Here is a 20,514-nt window from a genome sequence, read left to right as displayed (position 1 = left end):
TATAAGTTACCAAAATAGAGCCAGTCACACCACATCAGTGAATTCTCAGATTCTTTCTGAATTTCAGTTTCATAAGCAGAAAGTAATGCCTGCAGGTGGTTTTGAGAATTAAGAAAACAATGTAATCCCCTCAGCATTATTTCCTGGCATGCAGAAGGCACTAGTGGGGCACATGTCTATTTTATAGTTACTCCATGCTAACAACGGATTTTTCTATCTGTGAAAAAGCGCTTAAGAGTTATACTTACCTCTATATTATTGTTGATGAGCCCACAGGCATCAGCAAAGTCTGGATGTTTTGTGTTGATATAAGCCAGTTCAATTGCCACTAAGTTATGTACCTGGAAAAAAGTAAGTTAACTATATACAAAAACACATCAACCGCATTTTACTTTGAGAAATTTATATATAAAACTTATGAAGCAGACAATACCGAAAAAGTACAGGAGACTCATGCCTAAATTACTTGATAATTATATTCCAACTGATAAATCTTATGCCAAACAATAATTTACTCTAGCTTTAAAATTATTTACATTTCAGCATCTAAAACTGCATTTCTAAGAGGGAAAAATAACATTAAAGTAACTACAGTATTTTACTGTTAGGGAAAAATAGTCATCTACCTGATGTAAATCTAAATTCCAACGCTTTATGCAACTTTGCTATTAAAACTTCAGATCATCCACTATTCCATGTCACTTTTTTAGTTCATTTTCAACAATAAGAAAATAAGTTCATAACCAGGCATAAGTTAAAGATGTTAAGATGTTAACTTTATTTGGGTAAAGGATACATCTAAAGACCTGAGGTAGTGACTGATTAGCCTTAACTATAAAGCACCTAGTTAAAATATTATATGTAGTTCAAAATCCTAAGAGGAAAATAAAAAAGAAAAGCTAAAATTAATTTATCCAGCCCTCTACAGAATTGCTAAGTCTTTTTGTTTGTTTTTTGAGACAGAGTTTCGCTCGCTGCCCACGCTGGAGTGCAATGGCATGATCTCAGCTCACCGCAACCTCCACCTCCTGGGTTCAAGTGATTCTCCTGCCTCAGCCTCCCCAGTAGCTGGGATTACAGGCATGCACCACCACGCCCGGCTAATTTTGTATTTTTAGTAGAGAGGGGGTTTCTCCATGTTGGTCAGGCTGGTCTCAAACTCCCAACCTCAGGTGATCCACCCCCCTCGACTTCCCAAAGTGTTGGGATTACAGGCATGAGCCACCACACCACTAAGTCTTACAGAGAGAATAAACTTAAGCCCTTTATTATGTGCTGTCCTAACAAATCTCAGATATCAGAACGGCACTTATCAGTCCAGAACTGGGTTAAAAGGGTCTCTTAAAATGAAGGTCCAATGATTCTGTGCTAAATTCAGTGTTAGACATCAGAATCTGAGGGCTATCCTCGCTAAAGAAACAACCAAGCAGCAGCACTTACATTCCAAGGATGGTTTTGTACTCTTAGTAAACCTCCAGGGGGCTCACCATCCTGAGCCAAGGACCCAAATGCACTTTTAGTGATCAGAAAGAAAACAAAAAACAAAAACCCAGCCAACAATTAGAGGCATGAGGGCAATTTTAAATGCTTATCCCATATTTCTGCCAATTTCAGCATTTTTATTTGTGTGGATAGCAGCAACCCACAGAATAGTAGCAAGCAACTATGACATTATAGTTATTAGGTCATAACAAGCAAACTGCAGAAGTGGCCAGATTACTCTGAGGTACCTCAAAGTAACAGTGTGTTATAAACACTCAGTTTACTGAGGCTAAAGATGGAACTAATTTTCTCTTAAGATCAGTGGTACTAAATAATACAGCAAAGCTATTCACACCCCTCAATCATAAATCTGTTTTCAAGAAAACCCATGCCTGCAGGCTAACAATGATTAAAGTATGAAGAAAAAATGCACTTTATACCAGAATTATTAAAAATTTTCCTTTAAAATAAGACTGAAACTCAACTTCTTTTTCCTCCCAATACACTGGAAAACATTATGCCTAAACTCTAAAGTAACCATATAATGCTTGTTAAGAAGCAGCCAAGCAAAAATTTAAACTTTTACTAATAGTAATTACAATGATCTACGCTATAGTAGCTCACCATTTCATTTGTAACAGGCAACCTTTTACGAAGAAGACAAGTAACCACTTCAACTATGGCATCATGAAGTTTAGGAAATCGTAACAATTCCTATAAATGGTAGATGAAAGAAAAATGTAAGTTTGGGTATTTTTTGTTTTTTTTTAAAGACAGAGTCTCACTAAGCCATCCTCCCACCTTAGCCTCCCAAGTAGCTGAGACTACCTGTATAAGCCACCATGCCAGGCTAACCGTCATTTTCTTTTACTTAATGATCACAGAAATACTGAATTCAATTTGGAGGCTACATTTAAGAATCCTATTTCAAATCACTTTCAGGTAAGGGAACTACAGATTTTACCTTGTATCCCATCTTATACATTTCCTTCCACCCAGTGAAACCACCACTTGATGTCCTTTTCTAGTTCATGTGAAACCTGTTACATTTCTCTCCGTCACCTGTGTACTGTAATTGCTACAGTGCTGAATGATCCTTTGCATTTCCTCATGAACCAGTTCCACACAGCGGAGGCTGGGCTCTTCTAGACGTTTGATTTGCCGCTTCACCAGTAACTCAAATGAAACCTCAGGCACAAATAAAGCAGGACGAGGACCCTGAGAAAATAAAACTTAGAACTCTTATTATATATGTAATTTCAGTTCTTCCCAAAGGTTAAGAAAGTCACATCTTTGGTATTTGTCATGAAAAATGCTTTTTAATTTCAAATATGAGAGCAAAATAAACTATAATTAAATTTAAAAAGACACAGTATATGGGTAAGAAAAACTTTAACCTCATTTTTTTTACAGTCTAAAAAGCTAAGCATACTCACAGTAGCATTTCTAATGGCAGTCAAAATGTCAATAGTGTTAAGGCCACCAAGTGGATCAACAGATTCTAAGGTTCGCCCAAAAGTTTCATGGAAAATATAACAAATTCTAGCACCACCGCATCTGAAAGGCAATGAAGTATATGGTTTCTGGCATTGCGAAAAGGGAAAGAAGATACAAGTTAGAAGTCTTTCTACAAGGTTTAAGCTCATCTTATTTTCTGAGAAAGCCTCAGATAAACAATTTCATTCATTCCCATTACCATGTGTTCTAACTCGACTCATTATGAACTAGTTTCTCTAATTTTTTAAATGGGAAAAGGAATCATTAAATGATAGGTATATATGTATATATGTAAATATAATAAATGTTCTGACATAAAAAAGTTAACTACAAATTGCTAAGCACCTTTTCTCTGCCCTAGCTTTCCTCAACTAGAATATAAGCTCCTTGAGGACAGGAAACAGTGCCTTATGTTTATTTCCAAAGATTCACAATCTGAAGTAGAGGTTGGCAAACTTTTTCCATAAAGGGTCACATAGTTAGTATTTTAGGCTTTTCAGGCCATACAGTCTCTGCTGCAACTACTCAACTCTACCATTAAGCACATAAGCAGCCATAGACAATATGTAAATAAATAAGCATAGCTTGTTAGCCAGGCTTGTCTCAAACTCCTGACCTCAAGGGATCCGCCCACCTTGACCTCCCAAAGTGCTGGGATCACAGGCGTGACCCACCCGTGCCCAGCCCTACTCGTGCTTTAGACAAATTAAATCTCTCTTTTTTTGTTGTTGTTTTTGTTTCTTTTTGAGACAGAGTCTCGCTCTGTCACCCAGGCTGGAGTGCAGTGGTGCGCTCTTGGCTTACTGCAACCTCTGCCTCCTGGGTTCAAGCAATTCTCCTGCCTCAGCCTCCCGAGTAGCTGGGACTACAGGCATGTGCCACCATGCCCGGCTAATTTTTGTATTTTTAGTACAGACGGGGTTTCACCACGTTGGCCAGGATGTTCTCAATCTCTTGACCTCATGATCTGCCCACCTCAGCCTCCCAAAGTGCTGAGATTACAGGTGTGAGCCACCTCTCCCGGCCTTCGACAAATTAAATCTCTTGATACAGTTACTGAGCACCTTATGTTTCCTATCTTGTTTAATAACTAGAAACCCTGGTATTATCTTTTTTTAAATTCAAGTCCAATTGAATTCTACAAATACCTTTATAATGCCTCCCCAAAACACTACTGAGTACTTTTTTATGGTAGCTCAGGCAAAAGGTACTAGTCTAATACGCTAACAGAAGTAAGCCAAGCACAAAATGACAAATACTGAATGATTCAATTTATATGAAGTATCTACAATAGGCAAATTCAGAGACAAAGTAAATTCGACCAGGCACGGTGGCTCACACCTGTAATCCCAGCACTTCGGGAGGCTGAGGTGGGCAGATCACCTGAGGTCAGGAGTTCAAGACTAGCCTTGCCAACATGGTGAAACCCAGTCTCTACTAAAAATACAAAAAAGGACAAAAATTAGCCAGGTGTGGTGGTGGGCACCTGTAGTCCCAGCTACTCAGGAGGCTGAGGCAGGATGACTGCTTGAACCTGAGAGGCAGAGATTGGCCCAGACGGTGCCACTGCATTCCAGCCTCGGCAATAAAGTGACGCTCTGTCTCAAAATTAATTAATTAATTAATTAAATTAGAGGTTACCAGGGCTGGAGGAGAGGGGAATGAGTAATTGCTTAATAGATAAGAATTTTGGCTGGACGCGGTGGCTCATGCCTGTAATCCCAGCACCTTGGGAGGCCCAGGCAGGCGGATCACGAGGTCAGGAGTTCGAGACCAGCCTGGCCAGCATGGTGAAACTCCATGTCTACTAAAAATACAAAAAATTAGCCGGGCATAGTATTGCGCCCTGTAATCCCAGCTACTCAGGAGGCTGAAGCAGGAGAATCACTTGAACCCAGGAGGCGGAATTTGCAGTGAGCTGAGATCACGCCACTACACTCCAGTTTGGGCAATAGAGTGAGACTGTCTTGAAAAAAGGGGGGGCTGGGCGCGGTGGCTCACACCTGTAATCCCAGCACTTTTGGAGGCCAGGGCAGGTGGATCACGAGGTCAGGAGATCGAGACCATCCTGGCTAACACAGTGAAACCCCATCTCTAATAAAAATTTAAAAAAATTGGCTGGGCGTGGTGGCACACATCTGTAGTCCCAGCTACTCGGGAGGCTGAGGCAGGAGAATCACTTGAACTTGGGAGGCAGAGGTTGCAATGAGCCGAGATCACGCAACTGCACTCCAGCCTGGGCGACAGAGCAAAACAGAAAAGACTTCGTATTTACAGTCTTGTTCCTAGACACCCTTCCTGCCTTATCTCCTATTATGTCCCATCACTATACTTGCTGTTCTCCAGAAACATTATTCTTGCATTATTCTTTGCTGTTCCCAAGCCTAAAATGCCCTCTCATTACTGCCTTCTCAGATTCTATTCAGAGCTCAATTCAAATGCCTTCTTAAATGTGAGCTCTCCCAAACCCTGAAATAAATGTAAATGGTCTCTCTTCAATGTTTGAAACGCTTGATTAGGTGGACACAGATAATTGGTTAACTATTTATAAAGTGTGCATATACACTGTATGTACTTTTCTGAATATGAATTACATCTAACAATAAGAAGTATTTAAATAAAAGTTGTACATTTGCAGCCTAATCAAGCCCAGTATTACCTTGACCTACTTTACCCACTAAACTCTTTAAAGGCCCATTTGTGGTAATCTTTATTTTTCTCAATATGCCATAGATATAACCATTCAATAATTAGTCTGATAAATACTCTCTTTACGGAGTTGAGTCATATGAAGACCATCTTGGTCACACTAAAGTATATAGAACTACACACACACACACACACACGAGTTCATGTATAAATCTGAACAAGCTCTGTGGATTGTACCCATGTCCATTTTCTCACTTTGTTATTGTACTATAGTTATGCAAGATGTCCAACAGTGGGGGAGGTGGGGGAAAGGGTACACAGTGGAGGGTGCATGGGACCTCCCTGTACATCACCCTGCAACTTCCTGTGAGTCTATAATTATTTCAAAATAAAAAGGTGTTCTAATGAGGGTGTAGAGAAATGGATGTTCTTGCTAGTAGTAAAACAGTACAATATGCTAACGATATGCAATATGTAATGAAAGATTCTAAGGATGTTATATCCTTTAATCTAACAAACTTACTTCTACAAATTTATCCTCAGTGTTTACTTGGACACAAAGCCCCAAAGATAGATGCAGGTAGTCCATCACAGCTTCTATGTGTATATAACAGAAAACAAACTATCCTGTAGTAGGAGACTGGCCTAACAAATGAGGGTATATCTAAAAAGTAAAATACTATGCAAATCTTCAGACTGATAATGTAATGTATGAGATAGAAAGTTATTTGTTACATGATTTAAGAAATGATTCCAAGATAGGTATAGCATCTGATTTTTAAAGACATGTAGTATAGGCATCTATGTGTTATAGATGCATACAAAAATGCCTAGGTCACTGCCAAATTTCAGGAATTATCTCGGGTTGGTGAAATTAAGAGTTTGTTTTCATTTTCAGAGATGGGGTCTCCTTTTTTAGTGCCATGTGCTCGCGGCGCCGCCTCTTGCTCCTCCCACCACCGCTGCTGCCCTGAGTCACTGCCTGCACAGCTCCAGCCGCCTGGTTTCCCATACTAGCCACTGATATTTGGAGTTCTTACAACATGGCAGACACTGACAACCTGCCTAGCTAAGGCAGTTAAAAGAGGAGTGAATGCTCTCAAAAACCTGCAAGTGAAAGGTGCACAGATAGAAGCCAAATTCTATGAGGAAGTTCACGATCTTGAAAGGAAGTATGCTGTTCTCTATCAGCCTCTATTTGATAAGCAATTCGAGATTATTAATACAATTTATGAACCTACGGAGGAAGAATGTGAATGGAAACCAGATGAAGAAGATAAGATTTCAGAGGAGTTGAAAGAAAAGGCCAAGACTGAAGATAAGAAAAACGATGAAGAGCAAGAAGACCCCAAGGGAATTCCTGACTTTTGATGACCTGTTTTTAAGAATGTTGACTTGCTCAGTGATACGCTTCAGGAACATGATGAACCTATTCTGAAGCATGTGAAAGATACTAAAGTGAAGTTCTCAGATGCTGGCCAGCCTATGAGTTTTGTCCTAGAATTTCACTTTGAACCCAGTGAATATTTTACAAATGAAGTGCTGACAAAAACATATAGGATAAGGTTAGAACCAGAACCAGATGATTCTGATCCCTTTTCTTTTGATGGACAAGAAATTATGGGTTGTACAGGGGGCCAGATAGATTGGAAAAAAGGAAAGAATGTCATTCTGAAAACCACTAAGCAGCAGCAGAAACACAAGGGACATGGGACAATTCGTATTGTGACTGAAACAGTTTCCAATGACTCTTTCTTTAATTTTCTTGCCCCTCCTGAAGCTCCTGAGAGTGGAGATCTGGATGATGCTGCTGAAGCTGTCCTTGCTGCAAACTTCAAAACTGGTCACTTTTTACGTGAGCATGTAATCCCAAGATCAGTGTTACAGTTTACTGGAGAAGCTATTGAAGATGACGATGAGGAGTATGATGAAGAAGGTGAAGAAGCAGATGAGGAAGGGGAAGACAAAGGAGATGAGGAAAATGATCCAGACTGTGGCCTGAAGAAGGATCAAAACCCAGCAGAGTGCAAGCAGCAGTGAAGCAGGATGTATGTGGCCTTGAGGATAATCTGCACTGTACCAGCCTAAACACAACTCTTACTTACTGCCTTATGTTTTTTTATTTTCTTGGTAGACTAGGTAATTTTTGTTTTAAAGGACAGGAAACTGATATTTTAAAGACCAATCTGTTCTACCTAGCATTTTCATTAGTTTTTCTGCCAGATATGTTGAATGCACAAATTCTGTCACACATGTTCATTCACTGCTACATAATTTGGTTCTTCTGGAATATTTTTTATAGCTCTTGGAGTACAGCTATGAAAATTAACAACTGTTAAAGGAAACACTTTTTTTTTTCATAATTTTTTCCTTGAAGAACCAAAGTATTTTTTCAGCTGTTTATTGAATAGGTTTAAGTCTGCTTGGATTAGCTGTGCCTTTTATTACTTTGTTACAGAAATGCAGGGACTTGTACTAAGACAATTCATCGTTTAAAAAAAAAAAAAAACTGGCATGCCAGTTGCAGTGGCTCACGCCTGTAATCCTAGCACTTTGGGAGGCTGAGGTAGGCAGATCACCTGAGGTCAGGAGTTCAACACCAGCCTGACCAACATGGTGAAACCCCGTCTCTACTAAAATACAAAAATTAGCCAGGCATGATGGTGGGTGCCTGTAATCCCAGCTACTCAGGAGGCTGAGACGGGAGAATCACTTGAACCCAGGAGACGGTGGTTGCAGTGAGCTGAGATCGTGCCACTGCACTCCATCCTGGGTGGCTGAGCAAAACTCCGTCTGAAAGAAAAAAAAAAATTGGCAAGACAACTATATGGTTAAGAATTTAAGAATTTCCAGTATGACCACACCCAATAACTGTATTAGACTGTTAATGGATTAATGGATTATTGTGTTATAGGTGACGTAGTGAACTGTAAAGTAACCTGACTCCGTATAGTTACTGGTACCACAGTGAGGTGAATAAAACTGGATTTTTCAGAAGTTAGCCTGAATTTCACTGTACTTTTAAATTTAACCTCCATTAACTAAGCATCTTTTCTTTGTGGTAGGGTCTGCCTTCTGCTTCCCTGGAAAGGATGAACTTACATAATTTGACAAAACCTGTTTTCAAGTTATTTGTTTGTTTGCTTGTTTTTGTAGCCTAAAATAAAAATTTCAAATACAATTTTAGTTCTTACAAGATAATGTCTTAATTTTGTACCAATTCGGGTAGAAGCAGAGGCTGGAATTAAGGGTTATGCTCAGTTTTTACCACATTGTTGAAAAGGGCACCAGCTTTGGAAAGAGATACTGTACTAATAAGCAAGGGTAAAAAAAAAAAAAGAAGAAGAAGAAAATCTTCAGCGATACGATGTTTTAAAAAAAAAAAAATTAAAGTTCATTTTCTCTGGGGTAGAGCTAGAGAGAAGGCCCTAAGCTTCTGTGGTTTCTTCTAATTCTTATTGCTTGAAGTATGAGTATGTCACTTACCCATGCTTCTGTTTACTATGTATTAAAATGTGTAGTACTGTTTACTTAACTACCTCATGGATGTGTTAAGGCATATTGAGTTAAATGTCATAAAATGTTTCTCATTCTCATTAAAAGCTCAAAATTTTGGGCCTATTTGTAACGCCAGTGTTGACACTCAGCATTTTGTTCACACCATGCTTTGATAACTAAACTGGAAAACAGTTATCAACTAAACTATCAGTTAGTGATCTCTGTGTGGCTTCTATATATATTATTATATATATAAAAATATATATAAAATATGTATTTTTTGGAGAGGGAGTCTCTCTCTGTTGCGCAGGCTGGAGTGCAGTGGTGCGATCTCAGCTCACTGCAGCCTCCACCACCCGGGTTCAAGCGATTCTCCTGCCTCAGCCTACTGAGCAGCTGGGATTACAGGCACGCGCCACCACGCCCGGCTAATTTTTGTATTTTTAGTAGAGATGGGGGTTTCACCATGTTGGCCAGGATGGTCTCGATCTCTCAACCTTGTAATCCGTCTGCCTCGGCCTCCCAAAGTGCGGAGATTACAGGCGTCAGCCACTGCGCCCGGCCAGTGTGGCTCCTATTTTTATAGAAGTGGATGGATGCACTATTTCACAAGGTCCAAGAATTTTTTTCTGTATGACTGCACAGTAGTAAATACTACAGGGATAGCACTATAGTATTGTAGTCATGAGATTAAAGTGGAGATAAGACTATTTTTGCCAAAAGATGCCATTAAATTTCAGACTGTAGTGCCACATTTACAATACCTCAAGCTAATTACTGTTAATTTTGAGGCAACTTTCTTTTGACGACAGCGAGGGTGGACTATTGGATTGTCATTAGAGGAAGGTCTAGATTTCCTGCTCTTAACAAAATTACATTGAATTCATTTTTAGAGGTGATGAAAACTTCCTTTTTGAGAAGTTAGTGTTCAGGTCTTGGAATGTGAACACACTATTTGTAATGCTATCCATTCCTCTCCTGAGATTTTAACTTACTACTGGAAATCCTTATCCAATTATAATAGCTTTGTTCTCTTTATTTTCAAAATGATTTCCTTTGCTTTGATTAGACACTCTGTTTTGTTTGTTTGTTTTGTTTTGGTAGCCATAGTTCATCTAAATGCAGCTTTTTCTGAACTTTACCCTTTTTTTTTTTTTTTTTTTTTGAGACAGAGTCTTGCTCTGTTGCCCAGGCTGGAGTGCAGTGGTACCATCTCGGCTCACCACAACCTCCGCCTCGTGGGTTCAAGCAATTCTCCTGCCTCAGCCTCCCAAGTAGCTGAAATTACAGCTGCCCGCCACCACGCACGGCTAGTTTTTGTATTTTTAATAGAGATGGGGCTTCACCATGTTAGCCAGGCTGGTCTCGAACTGACGTCAGGTGATTCGCCCGCCTCAGCCTCCCAAAGTGCTGGGATTACAGGCATGAGCCACTGTGCCTGGCCAGAATCCCATTTTTAACGAACTGAGGTAGCAAAATAATCTTTTTCATTCTTTTAGGAAATAGCTATTGCCAAAGTGAAGGTGTCGATAATACCTAGTCTTGTTATATAATGGGGATGTGGTTTGCAGAAGAATTTTCTTTATAAAATTGAAGTTTCAAGGGATGTCAGTGTTTATGCCATTTTTCCAGTTCCAAAATTATTCCATTCCATTCTAGAAATATGAAGTATGTAACCTGAAATCCTTAATAAAATCTGGATTTAATTAAAAAAAAAAAAAGATGGAGTTTCAATATGTTGCCCAGGCTGGACTTGAACTCCTGAGCTCAAGGGATTCTCCTACCTCAGCCTTCTGAGTAGCTGGCACTACAGGTGCACACCAACATGTAATTTTGTTTTTATGTTTTATTTTTACTTCTCTGCATTTTCTAATTTTTATGAGCAATTATACTGTGTGTACTAAAGAAACAAACACTTTAAAAGCTAAATTATTTTTAAATACTTATTAAAATATTGTTTTAAAAATACGTGAAAATTTTACTGTGCTTTACATCATTTACAGAGCACATTTTCACACAACCAGACATCATCCTATTATCTCTACAAAGTTATATTTTTGTTTTATAGAAAACAGATCATAATCAGATAATCTGAGCTGAAGTCATCTTCACAAAAGGAAGTGACCTAGCAATCTAGGTAACCAAATCTACAGAAAAATTTCTTACTTACAGCTCCGAAGTTTCAATATATTTTGCAGTTCCTTCAATAGTGTTACAATATTCTGTGGCAAATTTGGTAATAAGTTGGAGTAAAGTAGCACTTTTATCATCCACGGGTTCACCGTAGCTATTTAGAAGAGACTGATACTGAGCGGCTAGAACATTTATTCTTGTTTTCAACTCTGGTAAACAATCTCTGATGTGATGCATCAGTAACCTAAAAAAGGTTAGAAAGGAAGGATTTAAGTAAAATTGTGTATTCTAAAGCCCTAAACAAGTCAAATTTTTAAAATGGGGAAAACCTATCAAATAATTTGTCCTGGCAAATGTGATACTGTGAAATATATATTTGGTCTTTGTCTTCATTTCCTGGCAGTCAGCTCCTAAAATCCGTGGACTCTCCAAGAGCATTAAGGGTGTTTAGAGTGTCTCTGCATGCTAATGAGATGACTGGTGGCTGGGGGTCCCTAGATAGTTCAGGATGGGGAGCTGGTCACCAGAACAGCCTCAGAAGAGGGGAGAGAGGCCAAAGGTTGAGCTGATCACCAATGGCCAGTGAAGCTTCCATAAAAACTCAGAAGGACACAGTTCATGGAGTCTTCAGAGAGTTAACACATGAGGGTTCCTGGAGTGTGGTGTGCCCAGAGGGGGCACGGAAGCTCCACATTCCTTCCCACATGCCCAGCCCTGTGCATCTCTTCATCCGGCTATCTATCTATATCCTTTGTAATATGCTTTACAGTAAGTGGGTATATGTTAAGTAGTGTTTCCCTGACCTCTGTGAGCCACTCTCACAAATTAATCAAACATGAAAAGGGGATCATGGGTACCCTGACTTATAGCTCGTCAGTCAGAAACACAGGCTACAACCTGTGCTTACAACTGGCATCTGACTTGGGGGCAGTCTTGTGGGACTGAACCCTCAACCTGTGGGAGCTGACACTATCTCCAGGTAAATAGTGCTAGCATTGAATTAAAGGACATTCAGCTAGAATCCCCTGGAGAATTCCTTGCTTGATGTATAGGGAAAACTCCCCGTATATTTGCTCTCAGAAGTATTCTGTGCCATACTGATTAACTGTGTGTGAATAGGAAAAAAAAATTTTGATTGGTTTTTCCTAAATCATAAAAGCAAGGAAAAAATGCAAATTATTTTCATATTACTGCAATTACCACAGAGAAAATAAGCCACCCGATCAATTCTTCCTATATAATTTTGGTTTCATTGACTTGTCATTTACAACTGGTACCCAGCAAAGTGAAAATCAACCTTATTAAGATCCAAGTCTATCAGTCTTTAGGGAATAAGATAAAAGTAAGAGAAAATGGCTTCCACTTCAGTCATTTATAAACTAGAAAGGTCTTCTAGTCCCCACATCATCAATGGGTATTCAGAATCCAACGTATAGTTATTTCTACAGTGAACAGGGATAAAAGACATTCTATTTCTTTGTTTTTCCATCTCCCTTTCCTGGTAAATAAAACACATTCTAAGTTAAGAATAGATAATGTGAAAATTACAAATTTTAATCAGTTCCTGAAATGCAAAGTGGAAATCAAGTCATCTCTAGTTTTAACTGTCAAAATTTTCATAATTAAAACATTTTAAAATCACTTGAACATTCATTCTAGACTACATGATGATGTAATGTCAACCACCCCAATAAAAACAGAGACATCTACTCTTCAGGAACCTGCTATATAAGAAACCATATGTGAAGCTGTTAGGAACAGTATGAAAATGTAAGGAACTGAAAATGAACTTTCTCAGACACCTATTGGTAAAAACAAACACATCTCATTTCCAAAAGGTAAAAAAAGTACCTGTTTAGAGTCCTAGCAAGATACTTTGTTCCATTTCTATTGGCCAGAGATGGATATTTCTTTTGAAGAAAAGCATACTCATCACGGATTGAATCAGTTACACTCTTCTTGTTGTTAATATCTAGCTGGCTCCTGAGGTTGAAAAAATAAAACTATTCAGCTTAACTGTTGTCCTCTTCCTACCTTAGATGATGACAGCACCAGGCATTGTTCTCTAATACCTGACAGGGACTGTTTTATTTAATTCTCACAATGATTTTATGTGACAGGTATTATTACCCCATTGTATAGCAAGGAACTGAGGTTCACAAAGACTAACTTACCCAAGGTCACACACTAACTGGCATAGCCAAGACTTGAACTAAGTGAATTATAAGTAACTAGTGCCTAAATAGAGTAGGCCTCATTATTACCATTAATTATAGACAAAAACAATAAGTAACAGGTATAAAAATATAAGACTATCTTAGTCAACTGTATATTTTATCCATGGACAGGGAACTAATTTCTCCCAAAAATAATTAAGTTAACTTGAAGAACAATCATCTACAAACAACGAACAGTGTTACGCCACCTCCTTGCCTGAAAAAGGAGACAGATGGAATTGGGAGGGGGGATGGGAGAATGACAGTGGGGATAGGAGAATGACAGTAGGGATGGGATGGAAGGACATTAAAATAGAAGCAGAGGACTGGAATGGATATTATGTATCAGGCAGTAAAAACATTTTCATTTTCTAAAGGCTTGAGACCCAAAGACATTAGGTATCATTTAAACCTACATTGTATCTAGTTTATGGAAAAACTAGGACTACAACTCAGATTTCATGATAATTTCAGTGTTTCCTACCATATGAAGGCTTTGGACTAAAAGAGATATTCATCCAAATCCAGCTCTTTCACTACCCACGTGACTTTTGGTTAAATGTATAACCTGAGGTTTCTGATTGTAAAATAGACATCAACACCTACCTCAGGGGATGCTGTGAGGATTCCAAGAGATAACATTTGCAAATTGCTCACAGTAGAGTGTCTAAAACGTAATTAGACACTCAATAATAATTTCCTTTTCCCGATTTTTAATACAAACTATTTATAATTAGGATACCTTTAATAAAATTTCTCCAAGTCACATCCTGGCAATTACACAGAATCACTAATGCCAGGGATTAAACCAATCTATTAAAATCCTGCCACCTTAAACTCTTTCTCGATCGGGTGCACATTAGATAATTTTTCCCTTACCCGGTACCTCCTCATAGCTTAACATGATAGGCAAGAATTCTTTTTTTTTTTTTTTTTTTTTTTTTTTTTTTGAGACGGAGTCTCACTCTGTCACCCAGGCTGGAGTGCAGTGGCACGATCTCGGCTCACTGCTAGCTCCGCCTCCCGGGTTCACGCCATTCTCCTGCCTCAGCCTCTCTGAGTAGCTGGGACTACAGGCGCCCGCCACCACGCCCGGCTAATTTTTTGTATTTTTAGTAGAGACGGGGTTTCACCGTGGTCTCGATCTCCTGACCTCGTGATCCGCCCACCTTGGCCTCCCAAAGTGCTGGGATTACAAGCGTGGCCACCGCGCCCGGCCAAGAATTCTTAAAGCCTGGCTATTACAACATTTCTTCCATTTTGTGGTATTGCTCACTTTAGAAACATTTTCCAGTAAAAATGTCTATGGGGGCAGGCACAGTGGCTCATGCCTGTAATCCTAGCACCTGGGAAACTAAGGTTGGAGGATTGCTTGAGCCCAGGAAGTCGAGACAAGCCTGGGCAACATGGCAAGACCTTATCACTACAAAAAAATTAAAAATTAGCCAGGTGTGGTGGTACACACCTGTAGTCTCAGCTACTTGAAAGGCTGAAGTGGAAGGATCACTTGAGCCCAGAGGTTGAGGCTACAATGAGCCACAATCACGCCACTGCATTCCAGCCTAGGCCACAGAGAGAGACCCTATTTCAAAAAAAAAAAAAAATTCTCTTTTTTCTCCCTTTAGGGCAATGGATTCTTTAGCAATACCAAGATCATAATAAAAGGAAGAAAAAATATAGGACAGTATCACATTTCAAACAGATTTTAGAAATTCGGACTTGCTCTGAAGTGAGAATGCTACCAATTCTTATCCCATTCTAACTGCTAACCTGTTAACTACTCCAATTATTCCAAGTTTGACTGGAATAACCCTTCCCATCAATACATCCATGGCATCAGTACCCGCATCCATGAGATCAAGTTTAGTGATTACAGCTAGAGTTCTGCGACCTGGTAAATGCAAAAAGAGAAAAGGGCAGAGAAAAGAAAGCAAGAAAGAAAATGATCCATTAAATAAAACTATTTAGTATTAATAAAGGAAAACCCTCATCTATAATCCCACTTAGTATTACCTCTGTCATCATTTTGGTAATGCCTTACTTACCAGTGCTTTTTTAAAAAATAATGTTAAACATTGTGTACAATTTTTTAAAACATTTTTGCCGGGCACGGTGGCTCACGCCTGTAATTCTAGCAGTTTGGGAGGCCAAGGCAGGTGGATCACCTGAGGTCAGGAGTTAGAGACCAGCCTGACTAACATGGTAAAACCCCATCTCTACTACAAATACAAAAATTAGCCAGGCATAGTGGCAGACACCTGTAATCCCGGCTGCTCGGGAGGCTGAAGCAGGAGAATTGCTTGAACCCGGGAGGCAGAGGTTGCAGTGAGCTGAGATCGTGCCACTGCACTCCGGCCTGGGTGACAGAGCAAGACTCCGTCTAAAATATATATATATACTATATATATAAAATATACATATAAAATATATATATAGTAGATATATAAAAATATAGATTTTTTTTCACATGTAATTTTTTGTTGACTCTTAGGGCTATTTTGTAAGCATTTAAAAAATCTGTATAAAATTTACATCCAGGTGATATGGCCCATGCCTGTAATCCCAACACTTTGGAAGGCCAAGGCAGACAGATTGCTTGAGCCCAGGAGTTCGAGACCAGTCTGGGCAAAGTAACTCTGTCTCTACAAAAAATAGAAAGCAGGGTGTGGTAGTCCTAGCTACAGGTGAGGCTGAGGTGGGAGAATCACCTGAGCCCAGGTCAAGCCTGCAGTGAGCCATGATTGCACCACTGCACTCCACCCTGGGCAATGGAATGAGACCCTGTCTCAATAAACAAAAATTAAAATAAAAATATTTACTCTTTTTTGGTGTACAGTTCTAAGAGTTTTGACAAATGCCAAGAGATATGTCACAACCAACTCAAGACATTGCCGCCCCCTCCACCAAATTTTCTTATGCTAACCAATCAAACCAGTTTTCCATTCCTAGTTTTGCCTTTTCTAGAATGTGTTATATAAATGAAATCAGATAGTACATAACCTTTTGAATCTGGCTTCATTTAGCATAATGCATTTGAGATTCATCTGTGTTCTTGTATATTAATAGTCCGTTCCTTTTTATTGCAGAGTAGTGTCCCATTGTATGGAATGTACTATACTTTAGTTTCACTCCCCATCTGAGAAATACGTGAGTTGTTTCTAGTTTTTGAAAATTATGAATAAAGCTGCTGTAGACATTTGCATACAGTTTTTTATATGAACAGTGGTTCTCACTTAACATGGTTAAACACCTAGGAATGAGACTGCTAATTTAACTTTATAAGAAGCTGCCAGACTGTTTCCAAAATTAATACACCACTCCCACCAGCAATGTGTGAGAGTTCCAACTGCTCTGCAGAGTGTACAATTTTACCTATGGTATTCTTCAGTTATAAGCATTTTTCTTTTTTTTTGAGACATTGTCCTACTCTGTTGTCCAGGCTGGAATGCAGTGGCACAATCTCGGCTCACTGTAACCTTCGCCTCCAGAGTTCAAGTGATTCTCATGTCTCAGCCTCCCAGTAGCTGGGACTACAGGCATGCACCACCATGCCTGGCTGATTTTTGTATTTTTAGTAGAGATGGGGTTTCACCATGTTGGCCAGGCTGCTCTGGAACTTCTGGCCTCAAGCGATCCACTGGCCTCAAGCGATCCGCTCACCTCAGCCTCCCAAAGTGCTGGGATTACAAGTGTGAGCCACCATGCCCAGCCTACAAGCATTTTTCTGTATTGCTACAAATCTACAAAATCATCCTTTTTAATTATTTCATATTTTATTATTGTAATTTACTTAATCCTTCCAACTGCTGGCCGTATTGTTTCTAATTTTTTACACTATAAATAATACTGGGCCAGATTATTTCCTCATGATGTATTACTAGATTATGATTAGTAATCAAGCCAGGCGCAGTGGCTCACTCTTGTAATCCCAACACTTTGGGAGACTGAGGTGGGAAGATCACTTGAGCCCAGGAGTGCAAGTTTGCAGTGAGGCATGATTGTGCCACTGCACTCCAGGCCTGCGCAACAGAGTGAGACCCTACGTAGGGTAGATTAGATTAAAAACATGACAATATCTATGGCTCAAGGGTCAGTTTAAAATAGAGTTTATACATATAAAATGCTTAACAGGTTTTTTGTTTGTTTGTTTGTTTTTTATGAAGGTCTGGCTCTGAGCCCAGGCAAGAGTGCAATGGTATGACCTCAGCTCACTGCAACCTCTGCCTCCCAGGCTCAAGCCATCCTCCCACCTCAGCATCCCAAGTAGCTAGGACCACAGCCCAGTGCCACCATACCCAGATAATTTTTTTTTTTTTAATAGAGATGGGGCTCTCACTTTGCTGCCCAGGCTGGTCTCGAACTCCTGAGCTCAAGTGATCCACCCACCTTGGCCTCCCAAAGTGCTTGGTATTACAGGCATGAGCCACTGAGCCCAGTCTACTTTAAATAATAAAAATAAAATGTAAATAAACTCTTTGATATAGTTTATCTTTTAATTTAACTGAAATGAACACTATTTACTCAAGTGGTAAAAAAAAGTTTCTTAAAAACTTGAAATATAAAATTTTGGGGCCAAGCGTGGTGGCTCACGCCTGTAATCCCAGCACTTTGGGAGGCCGAGGCAGGCGGATCATGAGGTCAGGAGATCGAGACCATCCTGGCTAACACGGTGAAACCCTGTCTCTACTAAAAGTACAAAAAATTAGCCAGGCGTGGTGGCAGGTGCCTGTAGTCCCAGCTACTCAGGAGGCTGAGGCAGGAGAATGGCGTGAACCCAGGAGGCAGAGCTTGCAGTGAACCGAGACTGCGCCACTGCACTCCAGCCTGGGCGATAGAGCAAGACTCCATCTCAAAAAAAAAAAAAAAATTGTTAAAGTGACCCTGCTTGTGGGAATTTTTATTGGCAGTCTTAGCACTATTTCCTATCAAATTTTTATTTGAAATTATTCTTCAAAGCAGGGAAAGAAAAACATGACACAACCTTCAGACCCTCTGAATAGTAAGGTGAAAAAAATGGTTTCTATATGAGGCCACGCATACATTTGTTAGCTACAATAGTAACCACTCTCTTACAAGCTAGCGTTTTATATATACTACGAGATGTGCACTACATCATTAGTCAAGATCAGTGACCTACAGTATGAACTAATCCTTGGGGCTAAAATGCTTCATGAAAGGATGCTACCTTCATTTCTAAAAATCCCCTGTGCCTTGAGCATGTCTAAATATTTTCTACCTCTGCAGAATGTAGATACCATAATTCTCTACTGTACCATAATAATCTACAATGATTATCTACTGTGTTTTTTTTTAACAGACAGAGTCTATGTTGCCCGGGCTGACTTAGAACTCCTGGCCTCAAGCAATGCTCCCATCTCAGCCTTCTGAGTAGCTGGGACCGCAGGCACATGTGACCACACCTGGCTATGTTATTTATTCTTAAAAGTCAGCCATTCAAATACCTAGGTCGCAAAACAAGAAATCCTTTTTGCAAAGCCACTGTGTTATTTTTAAATTATTAGGTAACCATTACGAATAAAGATGTGAAATATTTTCGCCTAGTCTGTATAGCAACTTAATAACCTTATTTTCCATCAGAATTTCTATTTTTATAAACAAAAATAGGAAAGCATTATCTTTTAAATTTGTATTCACAACTAGAGATACTGTTTTTAAAGAGAAAAATTCCTTTCTCAAGGGTAGATTTACCATTGTAAAATAAGCATCTCATTAAATTAACATCTGTCCTTACCATCTGGGTCTACCTCTCTTGAAATTTTAAGTGCCTCTGATGTTGCCATATCTGTATTAGCAGCAGTGACAGCGAGGATAATGGAATTTGGGTTACTGATGAACCGAAGAATGAGCTCTCTGATTTGAAGCTCAATATCCTTAGGTTGATCACCTACAGGCACCTAAACCAAACAGAGATGAGCAAGGAACTAACAATTAAAAACCAACTCAGCTTTTTTACCCACATTTAATCCACAGAATATAGGTGTATCCATTTACAAATAGTTAAAATAAAAATAAAGACATTACTAATATACTACAATGGTATTTATGAATCTGGTAATGTGTCAAGTCTCAAAGTATAACTCTTGCAAATATCAAAAGTTGATTTAATACAATCCCATGTTAAGAACTGGTCAATGTTGATTGGCTAGATACAAATTCATTCACTCATTCATTCAATTACCAAGTGTTTACTGGCAGCCTACTCTATTTCAGGCACTTTTCTGAATGTGATTTCAGGTCATGTCAGATTATGTTACAGTAGTGAATTTTAAAAAGACCAAACTTTCTGCCTTCATAGAACTTACGTTTTAGTAATAACAGGCATATAATAAACAAAAACATATATATAGTATCCAGATGGTGGTAAGGGCTGTGGGAAAATAAGGCAGAACAGCAAGCTAGGGAATGATTAGAGATGATTCTTTTTGGTTTTTTTTGAGACAGGGTCTCATTGTATCACATAGGCTGGAGTGCAGTGGTGCGATCATGGCTCACTGTATCTTCGAACTCCTGGGCTCAAATGATCCTCCTGCCTCAGCCTCCCAAAGTGCTAGAACTACAAGCATAAGCCACTGCACCTAGCCATTAGGATTATGATTTTAATGTTTTAAATTGGATTATGTTTTTAAATAGAGTAATCAGGGAAACTTCACTGAGACAACTGACACTTAAGAGAATGAGCAGAAATTAAGCCAGTAAAGGAGAGATAACATCAGACATCTGGGGGAAGAACATTCCAAAGAGAGTGAACAATAAGGGCAGGAGGCTGGAGCAAGAGGAGTTAGGAGAAGAATAGGGACGTACCAAGTAGATACTTTAGACCCCTGTAATAACTTGGGCTTTTAGTGAAATGGGAGAGGTTTTAAGTCAAGGAATGACAAGGAACTGGAGAGGTTTTGGGCCAAGAAATGACACAATGGAATTTTCACTTTCATCGTATCACTGTCTACTAAGATGAGATCACGAGGACGATCTATTATTTATTATTGTGCAGTAATCCAGGTAGCATGATAGTGGCTAG

General features: G+C 39.3%; 2 protein-coding genes and 1 pseudogene across 15 annotated transcripts in view; 2 read left to right on the top strand and 1 right to left on the bottom strand.

The window, feature by feature from the left end:
- YARS2 (tyrosyl-tRNA synthetase 2) overlaps positions 1 to 6,927 on the top strand; it is a 30,669-nt gene extending 23,742 nt beyond the window's left edge. The window contains exon 6 of the transcript XR_004028338.1: positions 6,527 to 6,927. The gene's annotated coding sequence lies outside the window, so the exon portion shown is untranslated. The remainder of the gene's footprint in view (positions 1 to 6,526) is intronic.
- Positions 1 to 20,514, bottom strand: part of DNM1L (dynamin 1 like) — a 90,672-nt gene that overhangs the window by 11,399 nt on the left and 58,759 nt on the right. For 7 of the 13 annotated variants that reach the window (XM_030804867.1, XM_030804862.1, XM_030804860.1 and 4 more), the window contains 8 exons: positions 19,228 to 19,390; positions 15,246 to 15,366; positions 13,111 to 13,242; positions 11,297 to 11,503; positions 2,919 to 3,039; positions 2,545 to 2,700; positions 2,107 to 2,196; positions 249 to 341 (listed from right to left, as the gene is read on the bottom strand). In XM_030804867.1, the coding sequence (XP_030660727.1) occupies positions 249 to 341; positions 2,107 to 2,196; positions 2,545 to 2,700; positions 2,919 to 3,039; positions 11,297 to 11,503; positions 13,111 to 13,242; positions 15,246 to 15,366; positions 19,228 to 19,390 (1,083 nt within the window). The remainder of the gene's footprint in view (positions 1 to 248; positions 342 to 2,106; positions 2,197 to 2,544; positions 2,701 to 2,918; positions 3,040 to 11,296; positions 11,504 to 13,110; positions 13,243 to 15,245; positions 15,367 to 19,227; positions 19,391 to 20,514) is intronic. The other 6 variants (XM_030804866.1, XM_030804868.1, XM_030804870.1 and 3 more) reach the window with 1 other exon arrangement.
- LOC101177141 lies at positions 6,672 to 8,189 on the top strand (annotated as a pseudogene). Its single transcript, XR_004028339.1, has one exon. The product of XR_004028339.1 is annotated as a nucleosome assembly protein 1-like 1 pseudogene (transcript).

The sequence above is a fragment of the Nomascus leucogenys genome, chromosome 23 (genome assembly GCF_006542625.1).
Source record: "Nomascus leucogenys isolate Asia chromosome 23, Asia_NLE_v1, whole genome shotgun sequence".
In the NCBI taxonomy this organism is placed as follows: Eukaryota; Metazoa; Chordata; class Mammalia; order Primates; family Hylobatidae; genus Nomascus; species Nomascus leucogenys.
Note: the sequence above shows the minus strand (reverse complement) of the source record. Positions and strands in the feature narration are given on the sequence as shown.